This window comes from Eleutherodactylus coqui, chromosome 7, assembly GCF_035609145.1.
Source record: "Eleutherodactylus coqui strain aEleCoq1 chromosome 7, aEleCoq1.hap1, whole genome shotgun sequence".
NCBI classification, from domain to species: Eukaryota; Metazoa; Chordata; class Amphibia; order Anura; family Eleutherodactylidae; genus Eleutherodactylus; species Eleutherodactylus coqui.
In genome coordinates, this window is record NC_089843.1 from 99,144,534 (window position 1) to 99,164,035 (window position 19,502).

General features: G+C 43.3%; 1 protein-coding gene across 1 annotated transcript in view; it reads right to left on the reverse strand.

Annotated features, from left to right (window-relative positions):
- SNX25 (sorting nexin 25) overlaps window positions 1-19,502 on the reverse strand; it is a 183,554-nt gene that overhangs the window by 58,195 nt on the left and 105,857 nt on the right. Inside the window, exons 10-12 of the mRNA XM_066573454.1 lie at window positions 14,959-15,123; window positions 12,708-12,839; window positions 6,604-6,744 (exon numbers count right to left, since the gene is read on the reverse strand). Of these exons, the coding sequence (XP_066429551.1) occupies window positions 6,604-6,744; window positions 12,708-12,839; window positions 14,959-15,123 (438 nt within the window). The remainder of the gene's footprint in view (window positions 1-6,603; window positions 6,745-12,707; window positions 12,840-14,958; window positions 15,124-19,502) is intronic.

The window sequence follows — 19,502 nt, forward strand, 5'->3', positions numbered from 1 at the left end:
TCATCAAGATGAACAAAGCCTGGATTTCCCCAGACTTCTCTTCTTCACCAGCGGACAGCAGCGATACCTAAACAATACGTAGGCTGCACCCGCGGATGGAAGCATCGTTCTCTATCACCATCCAAAACGGGGACCTTTTTGCTTCATCAATCTGTGTATAATATTCCTCCTCCTCCTCCTGCTCCTCCTCCTGAAACCTCACGTAATCACGCCGAACGGGCAATTTTTCTTAGGCCCACAAGGCTCAGTCATATAATTTTTCTAAACAATTTTTATACGTTTCAATGCTCATTAAAGCGTTGAAACTTTCACCTGAACCAATTTTTATTTTAACTGGGCTGCCTCCAGGCCTAGTTACCAATTAAGCCACATAAACCAAAGCGATTAATGGGTTTCACCTGCCCTCTCGGTTGGGCATGGGCAATTTTTCTCAGGTACATTAGTACTGTTGGTACACCAATTTTTGGGGCCCTCGCCTACAGTGTAATCCAATTAATTTTTTGCCCACCTGCATTACAGCTGACGTAACATCAGCTGTGATGGGCACTGCAATGGGATATATTTATGTACAGCCGGTGGGTTCCAGGGAGCCACCCATGCTGTCGGTCCACACGGAGTTCTAACTACATGTGTCCACTTCTAAAGAACCCCAGTCTGACTGGGGCATGCAGTGTGGGCCGAAGCCCACCTGCATTAAACATGACATTATTACCTCAGCCGTGTTGGGCAATGCAATGGGATATTTTTATGTACCGCCGGTGGGTTCCAGGGAGCCACCCATGCTGTCGGTCCACAGGGAGTTGTAAATGCATCTGTGTCCACTTCTAAAGAACCCTAGTCTGACTGGGGCATGCAGTGTGGGCCGAAGCCCACCTGCATTAAACATGACATTATTACCTCAGCTGTGATGGGCAATGCAATGGGATATATTTATGTACCGCCGGTGGCTTCCTGGCACCCACCCATGCTGTGGGTCCACAGGGAGTTGTAAATGCATCTGTGTCCACTTCTAAAGAACCCCAGTCTGACTAGGGTATGCAGTGTGGGCCGAAGCCCACCTGCATTAACCCTTTGCAATCCAATTTTGGATTCAGGGTTTACTAGGGGGCTTTCTCTTTCTGCCATTATACAATGGGGCCATCTGCTGGCTAAAGCCAGTACTGAGGTATGGGACATGCTGGAGAGGCCTCTGACAACAGAGCGGCCAGTAATATACAGTAAGAATACCCTGCCGGATGTCTTCCGACATCGGAGCTGTAAAGCCTTCAATCAGAATGTCTTCACACGTCAGACAGTGGATTGGAAAGGGTTAAACATGACATTATTACCTCAGCTGTGATGGGCAATGCAATGGGATATATTTATGTACCGCCGGTGGCTTCCTGGCACCCACCCATGCTGTGGGTCCACAGGGAGTTGTAAATGCATCTGTGTCCACTTCTAAAGAACCCCAGTCTGACTGGGGCATGCAGTGTGGGCCGAAGCCCACCTGCATTAAACATGACATTATTACCTCAGCTGTGATGGGCAATGCAATGGGATATTTTTATGTATTGCCGGTGGGTTCCAGGGAGCCACCCATGCTGTGGGTCCACACGGAGTTGTAACTACATGTGTCCACTTCTAAAGAACCCCAGTCTGACTGGGGCATGCAGTGTGGGCCGAAGCCCACCTGCATTAAACATGACATTATTACCTCAGCTGTGTTGGGCAATGCAATGGGATATTTTTATGTACCTCTGGTGGCTTCCTGGCACCCACCCATGCTGTGGGTCCACAGGGAGTTGTAAATGCATCTGTGTCCACTTCTAAAGAACCCCAGTCTGACTGGGGCATGCAGTGTGGGCCGAAGCCCACCTGCATTAAGCATGACATTATTACCTCAGCTGTGATGGGCAATGCAATGGGATATTTTTATGTACCGCCGGTGGGTTCCAGGGAGCCACCCATGCTGTGGGTCCACACGGAGTTGTAACTACATGTGTCCACTTCTAAAGAACCCCAGTCTGACTGGGGCATGCAGTGTGGGCCGAAGCCCACCTGCATTAAACATGACATTATTACCTCAGCTGTGATGGGCAATGCAATGGGATATATTTATGTACCGCCGGTGGCTTCCTGGCACCCACCCATGCTGTGGGTCCACAGGGAGTTGTAACTACGTGTCCACTTCTAAAGAACCCCAGTCTGACTGGGGCATGCAGTGTGGGCCGAAGCCCACCTGCATTAAACATGATATTATTACCTCAGCTGTGATGGGCAATGCAATGGGATATATTTATGTACCGCCGGTGGCTTCCTGGCACCCACCCATGCTGTGGGTGCACACGGCATTCCCATTGCGGAGTTGGGGATTCCCAGTTGTACCTGCCTGTGACTATTTATAAAAAACCGCGGTCTGACTGGGGCATGCAGACACCTTGACAGAATGAATAGTGTGTGGCACATAGGTTCCCCATTGCTATGCCCACGTGTGCAGCTCCAGATGGAGGTGGCACAGGATTGGATTTCTCATTGCTTCTGTACAGCATTGTGGGCTATCGCCCCGCCCCTTTTAAAGAGGGTCGCTGCCTAGCCGTGCCAACCCTCTGCAGTGTGTGCCTGCAGTTCCTCCTCATGGCAGACACACTTATAAATAGACATGAGGGTGGTGTGGCATGAGGGCAGCTGAAGGCTGGGCAGGGACAGTTTGGTGTGCGCTGTGGACACTGGGTCGTGGGGGGGGGGGGGGGGTTGGTCAGCATGTAACCCAGGAGAAGTGGCAGCGGAGTGTCATGCAGGCAGTGATTGTGCTTTGTTGGAGGTAGTGTGGTGCTTAGCTAAGGTATCCATTGCTAATGAGGGCTTTTCAGAAGTAATAGTTGTTGGGGGGGGGGCCCACTCTTGCCGCTGTTGTGGCTTAATAGTGGGACCTGTGAACTTGAGATGCAGCCCAACATGTAGCCCCTCGCCTGCCCTATCTGTTGCTGTGTCATTCCCATCACTTTCTTCAATTGCCCAGATTTTCACAAATGAAAACCTTAGCGAGCATCGGCGAAATACAAAAATGCTCGGGTCGCCCAAAATGCTCAGGTCGCCCACCTCTCCTCAGGATAGCTCATCAATGCTGGATCAGTTGGAGGCATCAAAGTGAAGAGGCTACGCTTGGCCCCTTCAATGTGTATCCAGGCACAGGATAGTGTCCATATTTGAGGCTGAACATTTTACTGCAACTCGGCTCAAGTGATGGATGGACAAGCTGCTGGACCTGGATATATTGTGAAGGTGTTGCAGTGATCACTAGTTCATCAAGAGTAGATCATCAATGCTTTTAGGGCACCTTTACACAAGACGCGTCGTCCCAACAACTATTGGTCATGTGCTTCATAGAGGAGCTATAGTAGTTCAGTGAATGGAGTGGAACGGAGATCTCTTCTGGCCGTCCGCCACCATTCACAGGTAACAGACAGTCGTTCGTAGATGAACAACTGCCTGTTTACACTGAGCAAGAAGTCGTTAATTAGTCACAGTGAGCTGAAACAAAGCGACTAATGAGCGATTTTTCACCCAATACCCTGTTTATCGCTTGTTTCAGTGTTTTTTTGGCTGATAATTGGCCCATGTAAAGTATTCTTAGTCCTGAAGAATGCCATGGATAATTTTCCCCAGGAGGTCTACAGTATTTCCTGGGGAGCCTTTTGCTCTACCTCCTACTTTATTTTACTTAGAATATTTTCTTTCTACTTAAAATAAAAAGACTTTAACCCCTTAGGCCAGCTGCACACGGCCGTGACGGGCTCCGCCGCGAAATTCCGCGGTGGAGCCCATCACGGCGCCCCCCAGGAGACCCCATACTTACCTGCGGATCCGGCGTCCTCGCTCCCGCATGATGCTTCCCCGCCCGTCGCCACGTCACATGGCACGCCCACCGTGTCACATGACGTGGCCAGCCGTGTCATGTGACGCGCCGGCCGCATCATATGACGCGGAGGCGGGGAAGCGTTTTCACGCCATCTTCCACTGTGCTACAGTCAATAGCAGCCGTCCGCGCGTACACCTGCGGCAAATAGAGCATGCCGTGGGTGAGGACGGGAGATTTCACGGTGCGGAATTCCGCGGTGGAATTCCGCACAGTGAGCCCTGAGCTATTAGGTTCAATAGAACCCAATAGCTGCAGGCAACACATCGGATTTTCGCCGCGAATTACGCGGCGAAAATCCGTCTGTGTGAAGGAGGCCTTAGTGATGAAGCTTTTTTGTTTATTTCCATTTTTGTTTTTTCTTCCTCCCTTTAAAAAACATTGTAACTCCTTTATTTATCCATCGACGTCGCTGTATGAAGGCTTGTTTTTTGCAGGACGAGTTGTATTTTTCAATGGTATTATTTAATGTACCATATAATGTACTGAAAAACTTTTTAAAAATTCTAAGTGGAGAGAAATGGAGAAAAAAAGGAAATCTGCCATTTTTTTGGATGCGTCTTGTTTCTATGGGTCAGTATGATTGCTACGATACCAAACTTACATGTTTTTTTTTTTTGCTGTACTACTTGTATTTTTTTCAAAGCCATTTAATTTTTAAAAATAATTTTCTGCCGCCATCTTCTGCGCACAATATCTTTTTTTATTTTTCGGTCGACATCGTTGTGCAAGGGCTCATTTTTTTTACAGGACATCCTGCAGTTTGCATTGGTACTAATTTGTAATACTTTTTGATAGCTTTTTATTGCATTTTTTGTTGGAAACGGTGACCAAAAATGCGCATTTCTGCTGTTATTTATTTTTTACGACGTTCATCGTATGGAGTAAATAATGCGTTCACATATAGATCTATTTGAAAAGTTTGATATTTTATAAATAAAAACATGTGGCTAACTGTACTTAGAGGATAAAATCTAAAAACATTTTGAAGCAGAAGTACATAAACATATCGCCAACACTCTTTGCACCAATTAAACAAGGGTCACATCACAGAGCTATTATACAGCAAAGACGTGGGCACTACAGCATTAAGAAAGGGCACAGAAGAAAAAGTTATTAGCAGTAGTATTTAAAGGAATGAGCTCACGGAGATTTCAGAGCGCTCATTTTCATCAAGATTTGTAACCAGTGGTATATTCTATTTAACGTAAAGATGAGAACAAAACTGTAGGGGCTGATGGACCGTAAGATTTCTTCCATGATGCACTGTAGAACCACACAAGGTCGCAGCACAGTGAGGAGCGGGCACCAACCAGCTGCAGTTTTACCCCAGAGACTTGATCCACAGTCCCAAAATGTAAAACCAAAGAAGGAGATGGAAGCAGCACTCATGGTTGGGGTAGGTTCATACATCGCAAATGCAGAATTAGCTGCAGAAAAATTCACATTTTTACAGTGGATTTCACTCCTTCAAATAAAAGGGTGAAATAGTCACCATTTGCTATGGATTTTCTGCTGCAGATTCACTGTGGAAAATCTGCAACATGTGGACATATCCTACATGGTACATTTAGGCCTCATGTCCACGGGGAAAATCAGGCCCGCTACGGATTCTACATGGAGAATCCGTAGCGGGTCCCTCCTGCCCCGCGGACATGAGCGCTTAAAATAAGAATTAATAAGAATTAACTTACCCGCAGCGGGTCGGGCACGTCTTCTCTTCCTTACGGCCGGATCTTTTTTCTTCGGCCGGCGGATGTACTCGACGCGCCGGCGGCATGCCGCGCCGGGCACATCCGCCGAGCCGAAGCAAGAAGATCCGGCGGTGAGGAAGAGAAGACGTGCCCGGCCCGCTGCGGGTAAGTTATTCTTATTTTAGGTCTCCCGCGGATCCGGACGGCTTCCATAGGCTTCAATAGAAGCATGCGGGAGCCGTCCCCGGGGGAGACCCGCACGAAAATGGAGCATGTCGTGTTTTTTTTTTACATGCTCCATTTTTTTTATTCACTTTTATTGACCATCCGCGGGTATTTATCTACCCGCGGGTGGTCAATGCATCCCTATGGGGTGCGGATCCGCGGGCGGGCGGAAGAGTTAAAATCTGCTGCAGATTTTAATTCTTCTTTTGCCTGTGGACATGAGGCCTTAGGCTGCATGTCCACGGGCGATGATCCACCGGCGATCACGCTGTGTGAAGCTTTCTATAGCGTTGTTATGGAAAGTGCAGCATTGGCGTCCACAAGGGGAGAATCATAGCAATTCTCCGCTCGCAGGATCTAAATAGCAGCATGCCGCAATTCTCTGAGACCTGTCAGCGCTCCCCCCTCGTTAGAATATCGCTAGCAATATTCCGTCACGGCCGTGGACAGGGGGCCTTATTCACTCACTGCAACATTTCAGAAGGGTCGAGAAAGGCTCCTGTGAGAGCTGAAACGTTGCAATAGAAGACTAAATAGGCCATTCACAGTGAGTGCTGCTTCCATCTCCTTTGTATCACGCTCTAGCACTCAAGTCTTGCACTTAGTTATGTACTTGCATAAGAAAGTATACATTTTACCAAGAGTTTTAATCAAAGATATTTTCAGCATTTCTAGAATTAGTTGCAAATATCACACCATGCAGGCCAACACCGCAGACCTGAAAATGAGAGCATGGTTTCTGTCCATCTTTAGTTCAGTAAAAGCTAAAGCCCTGCTTAATGATACCTCACTAAGTTTTCTGTGCAGATTTTGAAATTCACTTAATCTCCTCAGTACAGTCCAGTTCTTGTTGTCGCTGTCCCCAGACTCTGGCAAACTAACTAATACAAAATACATTGGCATCTGTTCTCCATTCTCTTCAGCTACCTGCAAAAAAATAAAAAATAAAATTAGTTAGATAGCAACAAATAACAAACTTGAAAGTCAGTTTAAAAAGGACTGTAGAACGTCTTCCTGCCCGGCAGGAGCAGGCAACAGCTTTGCTGTAATCTTATGACCTGAATGATTGGCCCCCACCCCCTCTTGATTTTGGAAATAAATTTACTTGGTATACATGTCTACTTTGAATGTTCAAATGCTGCTGATTGCTTGCAGACTCGATATTCATAAGACTAAAAAAACAGACAGCTAAAAACAGAAACAGGAGCTACTGTATAATGGCTTCCATTTTCTGATTGTAACTTATTAAAAACTTGAAAAAACAGATGGCTAAACAGCATTTTCCAAAACTTTAAGTATTGAAGGGATCACATTTTCTGGCGATTTTAGATGGAAACGCTCTTTGCAATTACCTTACCATCGATCCTGATTTTTCCCATTCATTTCCTTTGCAGTCTCTCCTACATTCAAGTTTTGTGGCTTGGGGGTGTTCCAAGTCATGTTTAGCTCGTCTCTCTCGTGAAAGAACACAAGCTAAGCTCCCCTCTTTTCTTTCAGAGGCTGTGTAGCATAGCTACACCCACTCAATACTACACAGCTATCTCCCTATCACATTTACTATTTACTAGTGGGGAATAGATTGGTGGTGGAACAAAAAAGCATGGTGTAGTGGATTACAACACAATACTATCTTTAGATTAACTGTCAAGGTGGTGGGAAACGAGCTGGACTAAAAACAGAGCATAAATGTACTATCGGCAAGTGTTGAGGGCAGATGATCTCGATGGATAGCAGAGCATAACAAGACATTAGTACAAGGTGCAGGATGATAGGGCATGGGAGCTGATGAGATGATCAGCATCTCCCCACATCTCCTAACACTGTCAAACAGCACTATATAATAGCAGTTTTCTTGCCCAAGATGCATCACAGATTTTTTATCCTCTTTTACTACGTATGACTGAGTGAATGTAATAAGCAATGGCACGCTTTCTACAGAGAGCACTTCCCTTTGTGGAAGACTCACATTAACTTACAAATGATGCTGAAGAGTTTCTGAGAGACAACCACTCAGGAGTTTTCTTCAGTGTGTAATATGCCCCTCCCAGACAATGTGCTGCCTTCTTCCTGTTACTGCAGAAAACCCGAGTGGTTGTTTTTCAGAAATTCCTCAGTGTGTAACATGCCCCTCCCAGAGCCCTGCTATATTTGCTGTAGCTGCTACAGGGCTCAGTGGAAAGGTAGGCCAAGGGAGGGACTGAGAAACAACCCAGCAGTTTACTACTAGTGATGGAGTTTGTTAAGATTTCAGTTCTTGAATCTGCAGTACCTTGGAAAAAAATGCAAGTATAGGAATCAAACAATCCCAAATTTATCGTGAAAACCAATTACAAAAAAGGCTTACTTTTTAAAAAACATACATTACACATACTATAAATGATTAAAATATATATATATATATATGTATATATATATATACACACATACACATACACATACACACATACATATATACACATATATATACACATACACATACACACACACACACACACACACACTGTTAGGGCCAGAAATATTTGGACAGTAACACAATTTTCGCGAGTTGGGCTCTGCATGCCACCGCATTGGATTTGAAATGAAGCCTCTACAACAGAATTCAAGTGCAGATTGTAACGTTTAATTTAAAGGGTTGAACAAAAATATCTGATAGAAAATGTAGGAATTGTACACATTTCTTTACAAACACTCCACATTTTAGGAGCTCAAAAGTAATTGGACAAATAAACATAACCCAAACAAAATATTTTTTTTTCAATATTTTGTTGCGAATCCTTTGGAGGCAATCACTGCCTTAAGTCTGGAACCCATGGACATCACCAAACGCTGGGTTTCCTCCTTCTTAATGCTTTGCCAGGCCTTTACAGCCGCAGCCTTCAGGTCTTGCTTGTTTGTGGGTCTTTCCGTCTGAAGTCTGGATTTGAGCAAGTGAAATGCATGCTCAATTGGGTTAAGATCTGGTGATTGACTTGGCCATTGCAGAATGTTCCACTTTTTTGCACTCATGAACTCCTGGGTAGCTTTGGCTGTATGCTTGGGGTCATTGTCCATCTGTACTGTGAAGCGCCGTCCGATCAACTTTGCAGCATTTGGCTGAATCTATATCCCGGTACACTTCAGAATTCATCCGGCTACTCTTGTCTGCTGTTATGTCATCAATAAACACAAGTGACCCAGTGCCATTGAAAGCCATGCATGCCCATGCCATCACGTTGCCTCCACCATGTTTTACAGAGGATGTGGTGTGCCTTTGATCATGTGCCGTTCCCTTTCTTCTCCAAACTTTTTTCTTCCCATCATTCTGGTACAGGTTGATCTTTGTCTCATCTGTCCATAGAATACTTTTCCAGAACTGGGCTGGCTTCTTGAGGTGTTTTTCGGCAAATTTAACTCTGGCCTGTCTATTTTTGGAATTGATGAATGGTTTGCATCTAGATGTGAACCCTTTGTATTTGCTTTCATGGAGTCTTCTCTTTACTGTTGACTTAGAGACAGATACACCTACTTCCCTGAGAGTGTTCTGGACTTCAGTTGATGTTGTGAACGGGTTCTTCTTCACCAAAGAAAGTATGCGGCGATCATCCACCACCGTTGTCTTCCGTGGACGCCCAGGCCTTTTTGAGTTCCCAAGCTCACCAGTGAATTCCTTTTTTCTCAGAATGTACCCGACTGTTGATTTTGCTACTCCAAGCATGTCTGCTATCTCTCTGATGGATTTTTTTCTTTTTTTTCAGCCTCAGGATGTTCTGCTTCACCTCAATTGAGAGTTCCTTTGACCGCATGTTGTCTGGTCACAGCAACAGCTTCCAAATCCAAAACCACACACCTGGAATCAACCCCAGACCTTTTAACTACTTAATTGATTACAGGTTAACGAGGGAGACGCCTTCTGAGTTAATTGCAGCCCTTAGAGTCCATTGTCCAATTACTTTTGGTCCCTTGAAAAAGAGGAGGCTATGCATTACAGATCTATGATTCCTAAACCCTTTCTCTAAACTCTCATATTGCAGCTGGGAGTGTGCACTTTCAGCCCATATTATATATATAATTGTATTTCTGAACATGTTTTTGTAAACAGCTAAAATAACAAAACTTGTGTCACTGTCCAAATATTTCTGGCCCTAACTGTATATAGTGAAGGTCCTTATTTGTCTGGTTCTGAAATATGTTAAAGAATTTCTATACAGTAGTTTTCAATTTGGTCATTCATTATTAAATGAGAACTTCACCTGAGCAGAAAAAAAAGGAAAAAAAGTCTTTTTACTTCCTTTTAACAGGTCATCTGAATAATACATTTGAATGATCATGGGGAAGAGCTTCTTATTTCAGGATTGAATCAAAAGTCTTTGTAAGCTACCACCGCCACAAGTCCATGCACAAATCTTCTCTAGCTTACTACATAACTGTTCTCAGGTATTCTAACAACTGTTCAGCCAATAACCCCCCAATGTGGATCCAGAGGAAGGCAAAAAACCCAAATTTTCCCCATTTAAGGGAAAAACAATCCTTCCTGACTGTAATCCATCAATCAGAATAATCTCTGGATCAATATCCCTTTTTAAGTTATTAATGGTTATAACATATAATATTGTATCGCTCAGGAAAGGCATCCAGGCACCTCTTGAACTCTTATCAAATTTACCATCGCCATGTTCTCAGGCAGAGAGTTCCATAGTCTCACTGCTTTTACAGTAAAGAACCTCCCTCTATATCGGTGTAGAAACCTTCTTTCCTCTAGACGTAGAGAATGCCCCTTGTTACAGTCACAGCCCTGGGTATAAATAGATGATGGGAGAGATCTCTGTTTTGCCCCATGATATATTTATACATAGTTGTTAGGTCATCCCTCAGCCACCTTTTTTCTAAACTAAATGACACCAATTTTGGTAACCTCTCTGGGTATTGTAGTCCACCCATTCCATTTATTACTTTAGTTGCCCGCCCTAAGCCTGCTCAAGCTCTGATATGTCCTTCTTGAATACTGATGCCCCAAACCATCCACAATATTCCATGTGTGGTCTAACCAGTGACATTTTCTAGAGGTCTGTGGTGTGTTATAGGTCTGGAATCACCTTTCCCTCCCAAAAGCCAATTTACAAATACATCTATGATGTTTGGGTGCAGAAGGGAATATGGGCAAAAATTCTTGAAACGGGTAGGGTTTTAATAATGCTGACTCAGTATCCAAAATGCATCAGCCTGAGAAATGCAGATCTTTGTTGGCATGGGTGTACATTGTTTTAGAGGTGACTTAAGAGAAGAACCCTTATTCTCACACATATTATATTATTTGTATGTAAGAACACTTTGGACAGTTGAACTGAACCCAAGGTTTTGGTTAAAAAGCCCGACCATCTCCATGTGATGTGGGCACTGGCACAACCTGCCAGCTACAATTTATGGAAAGTGATTAAAAACTAGATAAAAACCAAGAGGGTGTTCTTAATGATGACACCCAAAGATAACTACTGTATTTTTTGGACTATAAGACACATCCCAGGTTTAGACAACAGAAAACAGGAACATATATCTCTGGGGGGTCTAAGAGTTGAGGGGCTATCACCATTAACTTTGGTGTTCTTGGATAGAAAAGGGGGTGAACAGTCAACTCCTATAAAACCTAGTGTGTCCATGCAAACAAGCACTTAAGTTCACATTATACACATACATCACACTGCTGTACGTACATTGTACATGCGCACAAAACATAGCTCTATTACATACACAACTCTGCTAAACACACCCAAACACACAGCTTTGCAGCATTCTCATACACACATACAGCTCTGGTACGCTCTGCTACATGCACGCACATGAAGCTCTGGTACATGCACACACATACACACATCTGCAACTGACATGGTAAACACTGAATTTATGAACACTTAATTCCCTCCTACAAGTATAGCTGCTTCCTGGTCACCTGCTTAGGACATCTTCAGAGGTTGCTACTGCTGCAAGACTTTTGATCATTGCTATTGTTTGTACCTTTGTGTACAGAGGAGCATCTGCACCCCGGGGAGATGTGCGAGTGCATTCCAGCGTCATCTGCTGGAGGAAATTGGGCAAGGAGATGGAGGACTGTGCCGCCGCAGTACGTATTGCTGCAGAGTTCTCCCGATGATCAGGCTGTGCAGTATCAGCACACTTCTAGATCATTAAGGCAGAAGTCAGGGGTATCTGGATCTACCAGACTTCCCTGCCTCTGGACGATAAGATGCAGATGTTTTGCAGTAAGATTTTATCTTGCTGAAAACTGTGTCTTTGGGCTCATTCACGTGACCGTGATTTTGGCGCGTATGCAACGTACATTGCGTATAAAGGCAATACGTACACAACCCCACTATGAAGCACAGCGGATATTAAAAATAAAAAGACAAAGCCACGCTCCACGTGACCACATGTGTGAGGTACGCGGTCAAGGGCAGTACACTTGCTGCCATACGCAGTCTCTGAACGGTAAAATGCTGTGGGACACCTGCAGCATTTTACGCATACGGTCATGTGAATGAGTCCTCAGGCAACTCTCACACATGCACTTTTTACCGCGATTACCACAGTGTTTTGAACATCGCAGTAATCATGGCATAACGACTCCCATTGATGTCAATGGGGCCTCACAGATATGCGCTCGATCACTGCGCTGGACAGTACTTTTTAGCGCCATGATTTTCAAGCGCTGTCTGCTCTATTTTTCTGCGTTTAGCCCACCTCATCACCTATCACAATGATGGGGAGTGCTAAAACATGCTGTTGGACGCAGGAACCCGTGGCCAAAAACTAAAGTAAAATCACAGCGTTTTGCCGACGGTATGTGAGAGAGCGGCCTCATAAATCAGAAAATACAGTACGTAAAGTGAAACATTTCCGTCAATTACCACCCAGCTCACCTCACAGATGTTGATAAGCGCCCGCCACAGACCAAGATTCTCACACCACAAATCTGTCCGAGAAATGTGGAGATCGAGATCACTTTGTTCTTTCTCCATGAGAGCGATTTCATCCTTCAACTTAGAAATGATCTATTGATATAAAAGAACAGGGTGAATGTTCGGCCAGAAAGCAACAAAAGGATTTCATCAAGAAAAGACATTGAGGTGATAAGAACTGAAACCGCTGCGTACACTGACCTAGTATATAGACAATGAAGACTGCAAACCCTTATCTTATGGCATCACTATGGCTGCTGCCCAACCGCGGCTCCGCTGTACAGAGCGGTCCCCTACACTCCCCAATACAAAAGAACGGCAGAGCATTTCATCCTCTTCCTGGAACTGTGGGAGTGCTGATCATAGAACTTTACACCATCTCCATGGAGAAAAAGACAAGATGGTTTTTCCTTCATTCTTTAAAATAAGATTATTATTATTATATAGGTTATATTTTATTGAATAGTTTTTCAAGAATAGTTGGCTGATTCCTGTTGATAGGAATCACTGTGTGCCACCATCAACCAATAACTATGGAAACACAGAACCAAAAATCTTCCTAATTAGCTTTTTATTAGTAGAACTCAAGCCTGCCGTTTCCATGACACCAAGTGATATTTATTCACTTTGTATTTTAGATTTTTTTCCTAGCGCCAAATGAAACAGAATGCTCAAATAATGATATTCAATTCACAATTTTACTGAGCAGCTCATAGTTAAATGCAAAAAAAACCAAACCCTCTTTTCAGTAAAAGATAGTTCGACATCTATCAATTTTATTTATTTTTTATTCTCTATTGATGGTTGCCTTTATCTGTCCTAAAAGGAGTTGCACCAAGATGCACAACCCCTCCTAGAAGGTGGGACCCAAAATTAACAGCAGATCGCCTCTGGTCTCACTCTTGGCACTTCTGGCAATCGGCTGATTTTCGCGGGAACACAGGCAGCTAAACACTTTCCCTGTATTATTACAGGACAATCATTCAACATGACTGACCATCCTGTAATAGCAGGACAGGGGAGAGTCCACTAGAATGGAGGCAGCGCTAAGTGAATAGCTTTCTATTTTTGGTCATAGAGGCGAATCCCAAGTGACGGACCCCATTATATAATATTCATATACCCTAATAGGACATATGAACAGAGGTGGTACTTTTACCAAAACGTCTTTAATATTGCCGTAAGACCACCACTACACAATGTGAAAAGTCCATGAAAGAGTGAAAAGTGCTTAAGACCTGTATACAGGTGCTTCCCACTAAAACAATCTGTGCTACAGTAACTCTTCTGTGGGACCAGACCAGGCTGGCTAGCCTTCACTTCCAATGCACCCCCTGTGCCAATTCACCAGTGTCCTTTGCTGGACCATTTTGATAGGTATTCATGACTGCATACAAGGAATACCCCACAAGACCTGCAGTTTTTGAGGTGCTCTGACCCAATCATCTAGATATCAGAATTTGGCCTCCTTGAATTTGCTCAGATCCTTAGACATTTTTCCAGTTTCCAACACACCAACTTCAAGAACCGACAGATCATTTAGCTACCTAGTATATCCCACATCTGACAAGTGCCATTCATTGTCACACGATAATCACAGTTATTCATTTCACCTGTCAGTGGTTTTAATTCTATGTATAAAACATTAATTATATTAAAGAAGCATCTTAACTTTTTATAATAGTTACGAATCATCATCACCGGTAATTGCTGAATGAAAACAAAACACCATCTCCATTAGAGATGAGCGAGCGTACTCGGAAAAGCACTACTCGCTCGAGTAATTGGCTTTATCCGAGTATCGCTGTGCTCGGGGCTAAAGATTCGGGTGCCGGCACGGAGCGGGGAGCTGCAGGGGAGAGCGGGGAGGAACAGAGGTAAGATCTTTCTCTCCCTCTCTCCCGCCCGCTCTCCCCTGCTCCCCGCTGCGACTCACCTGTTAGCCGCAGCGGCACCCGAATCTTCAGACCCGAGCACAGCGATACTCGGATAAAGCAAATTACTCGAGCGAGTAGTGCTTTTCCGAGTACACTCGCTCATCTCTAATCTCCATTCATAGCGCTGCCAGTCTGCAAAGGTGGGGATTTTATCACTTGGCTGAATCTTTTAACGTCCCAGCATGCCGATATTACTAAAAGCATTCAGATTTCATGGCAACACCTGTAGACATAGTAGGGTTTAACCAAACGATGCAGATGGGTGCAGTACTTACCTTCTTGTCAGGTTTCGGGGCATTTATAATGGAGCTGAGAGCCTGTCTCTTGTAATCCAGTTTCTCGGTAAGCTGACGTAATTTGTTGACTGCATAGCTAGCCTGCTCAGTGATGCCGCTACTGCACTCATCCAGGATGCCTTCTCCACCTTCACATACCTGCATCTGTACAAAGAGATAACAGGTTATAGAAGGAACAGTCACTATAGAAAGTATACAACCGTACCAGATTATATTACTTGAAACCACAATGCAGTTGTCACACTAACGGCACGTGACTGCTTCAGGAGCTTATGGGACTAGACGTGCTGGAGATCTTGGACTTAAGTTTCATTATAATAGATATATTATTATTGGATATCTCTATCAGCTGATATGGTACAGGTGTTTACCTGTTGTTCGCTCAGAAAATTTTCATGAAGTTGTGGTTACTTTAGAGGAACGAGAAATAAAATATGTATACACATAAAGAAGCGTTAGATTCTCCTCAGACTGCATGCACCGATGTCCCTCTGCAGAATGTGCCACCCCTAACACTCTTCTTACTTTTTACCTTTAAAGGTAACACCCCTTTTATTCAAATTTAATGCCAGACTGGAGGTTGCAGCCCTTCTTGGCCTTAAAGGTATGCTTCATCCCTGCAGTCCATGGCCACTTCCTTACGTACTTTACAGCCTTTCGGTATATACAAAGAGGTGAGAGATTCTCTTCCGTATGTGTACACAGAGGTCAGTTAGACTGTTGTGCCAAATTTCGCACTTGTACAACACCGGGAAGTTACATTATATAGGGGTGAACTTGGCATTGAACAATCGAGTTGTGACCCCTGTGCTTTTCCTACTCAGGACCGAAAGAATGCTTGTGCCAAATTTCACGTATGTACGACAACGGGAAGTTAGAGAATTAGTGGTGAGTCAGTCTTTAGCCTTTATATATAACAAAATGTAGACATTTTACAATGCCCCATTTGATCTTTGTATAAAATATTTTGGCTACTTCTCTAGCAATAACAAATATCACTCACTTTCAACTAGTCCCAAAAAGGAAAACCAACAAAAAGAAAATCTCTGTCTTTGCCTGCTTTCAGACATTATGGACACAACACATAAACCGGTTAAGAAAATTGTAGATCAATGTATCAGTTAATTGTTTTTCTATTAGACTGTAGACTAGAAAGATATAGCATTCTGTTAGTATACGTAGTTATGGGGTTAAACAAAACCTTTATCCCTACCATTCACTGGTATAGAAGAGAGAGACAGAAGATAAGACAGTCTCTCAGACCGCCCCCCTTGCATTCCTTTTCACTAAATTCATAACGGTTTCTTTGTGTGTTATAGTTACACCTTACGACACAAATTCTCCTTACACAACCTCCCATGGTTCATCAGAACCTGATGAACCCTACGAGATATGGATGTTGCATCTATAAAATGGGAGCAAAGGGCAACTATTTTACATTCCTCCAAAAGTGGCCTAAGGGTAATTATAACAGGACTGTTTCGCCTGTGCTTTCACATAGTAGCGAGTCGTTTAGTGAATGTAAGCAGAGGGCGCTAGAGATCTCTTCCAGCCGCCCGCCTCTATTTACTGTGAACAGGCAGCCATTCATCTATAAACTACAGAGAGAAGTCACTTACTAGTCGCTTCATTTCAATGAGCTGCCGGATCTCACATTTACATGGGACAGCTAGTGCTTAAAGTCACTTGTTTGAGCAATTTTTCAGCCGAAAGTTGGCCTGAGTTAAAGTACCCTTCGTTAACCCATTACATCCGGCTTAAGAAGTTTGTGGGGTTTTCTTCAGCACAATATCTGTGACTGTAACCATGTGTAGTATGTATGCACGAGCTGTAAGAGGTGCGCAAGTTCAGAGTACATCTCTGTATAATGGTCTGCTTTAGTATGCATTTTAGACTTAAATTTGAATTTTCTTGCACTTTTTCTTATAATCACTGTCTGATGCACAGTTGTCTGAAGGCGGTTGTGTGTACAAATTATTAAATTGTAGTTTTTATAAAATGTATCCCGTGCATTCCCAATAAAATTTAAATTTTGGTACCATAGCTGTCAACAGCCCATCAAGACCACTGTAAATCAGCAGGTTGTCTAATTTAAGGAAATATAGAGGGTTTAGGAGTGCACAAACTTGTCAAGGGGTATTATCCCTATAACTTTTACATTTCCAGCTTGAGGGTGTTATCTAGGACCTTTACTATGGTTGACCTATATTTAGAATACAACATCAAGAGTTTATTGGCCGAGGTCCGTTACTGGGGATCTTCCAGGATAAGCTGATCATCGGGCCTGCTGTCATTGGAAGCAGACAGCACTGGCCATATTGGCATTGCAGGCACAGCTGCATTGAATTCAATAGGAGCTGTGCCTGCAGTACTAATCTGGGCCTACGCAATATTGATAGTGCCATCTGCGTCCAGTGCTGTTCGCAATGACAGCAGGGACCCAGAGTGGTGGACACTCACTGATCAACTACTTTTGGTATATGTGCATGTAGATATAGGCCTAGCTGGTATATATAAACTCTGCATATGTTGAGCTTGTATTTTATGCATTATTGTGCACCCACTTTTCTGCTTGGGTCGCACTTTTAGCCACTTAAAAAAAAAAAACACTTTGATGGAAAACTGCATGTAAGTGCCTATGCATATAAGTAATAAGTGGCATTTTCATAATGTGTCTAATTTTAGAGAATACAAGGGCATGGGGGTTTAGTATAATGTTGTTTATCATGCATTTTAGGCTTTATTTGTACATGTCAAAAAGTATGAAAAATTGTCCTGACTACCAGGGGTGCAAAATGTCCGAAAACCCCTTGGAAGTATAAGGGATAAACGATAGGTTCACATTAAACAAGACGTTAGTATCACGTTAAAGAATAAAGAGCAAACCCGGCTTCTAATGCAGATACCCGTAGTAGAGATGCAGGAACACACTGCAATAGAGGACATTAGCCTGTTCTGCTGGTATTGCAGTGTGACTAGTTTCAGGACTGTGTCTAAATAAAGATATAGATCTCTGTGTTCCAAAGATAACAAGCGAGATAGTTGGAGGCACAGACTGAGAAGCCTTGCCAAGCACAGCATATAAATGCAAGAGCCAAGAAACACATGGCTTATCACGATCCATTTCCTTAGATTTTTCCTCAGTTTGGATTTCTTTTATTGTAAAACACTATTTATAGAAGATCCTGAGACTCTAACTTCGAACAGGACTGTGATAGCACTGTATAGTGGGAACTCTTCAAGGGCTATAGTCACTTTTGCAATGATTTTTTCGTTGCGACAATGCATATAAAATAAAAAAATGAAGCAACTTCTAAACAGTCCTGTTAATTAATATCCTGCCCCTTTGTATCCACTGTCTGCTCCTATGCATCCACTACAAAGTTACTGATCCCTCACTTATTACACTTAACATATTGACCTTCTGTCTACTGCATTCATACGATGTTAACATTGTCTTTAGAGATTACAGGACTGTTTTCAACTATTTGTACATACATAAAATATATAGTAACACAATGAACACTATCCTACTAAAAGTAATTGGACGCCTGAACAGGAATCAAAAAGTATTTATTTCCATAGGTTAATACGCATTGGGATCTCCTTTGGCCCTAATGACATTGGATACTCTCTGTGACATACTTTTTACTAATGTCTGATACACTTCAGCTGGTATTTGCCTCCATTCATCCTGCGAACGTCTAGTAAGTTCTTTCAAAAAAGGTGAATGCTGACCCAAAAGTCCAATTGATCCCAGGGATGTTTAGTAGGGTTCAGATAGGGACTCTGTGCAGCCAATCCAATTGTGGAACATCCATATTCTCGAACCAAATTAAAACAGCGTTGGATTTGTGACAAGGTGCATTGTCTTGGAAGTATTGCAGACCATGCCCAGAGTATTCCCAGATTGTCAGCAGCATTACTGGCTAGAAGGTTAAAGAACACCGCCATGTTCATGGTTCTTGCCACTATAACTTTTATACAGGACATTTCACAGAAAACATCCCCAGACCATAACGGAACCTCCTCTGTTCATAACTGTCGGCACAACACACTCCGGTAAAAGGTGCCCTCCTGGCACCCTCCACATCCAGATCTGTTCATCTGATTTAAAGATGAATAGTGTTATTAGTCACGCCATAAAATGTCCATTGCCCAACAGTCCAATAATGATGCCCCTTGCACTATTGTAGACAGGCAATACAGCTTAGAAAGAACTCAGCAGGCATTTGCAGGATGAATGTAGGGGAATACCAGCTGAAGTGTATCAAACATTAGGAGAAAGAATGTCATGGAGAATATCAAATGTCATTAGGGCCAAAGGAGGCCTCACTAATTATTAACATATGTAAATAAATACTACTTTTGATTCTTGCTTAGGTGTCCAATTACTTTTGGTAGGATAGTGTATTATCAAGCGATTCTGATGTGGACACAGTTGCAGCTTCAACCCAGTCAACAGCAAGATATTAATAATGCAGGATGATGTATAAGAGAATCTTTAATATTACATGAAATAT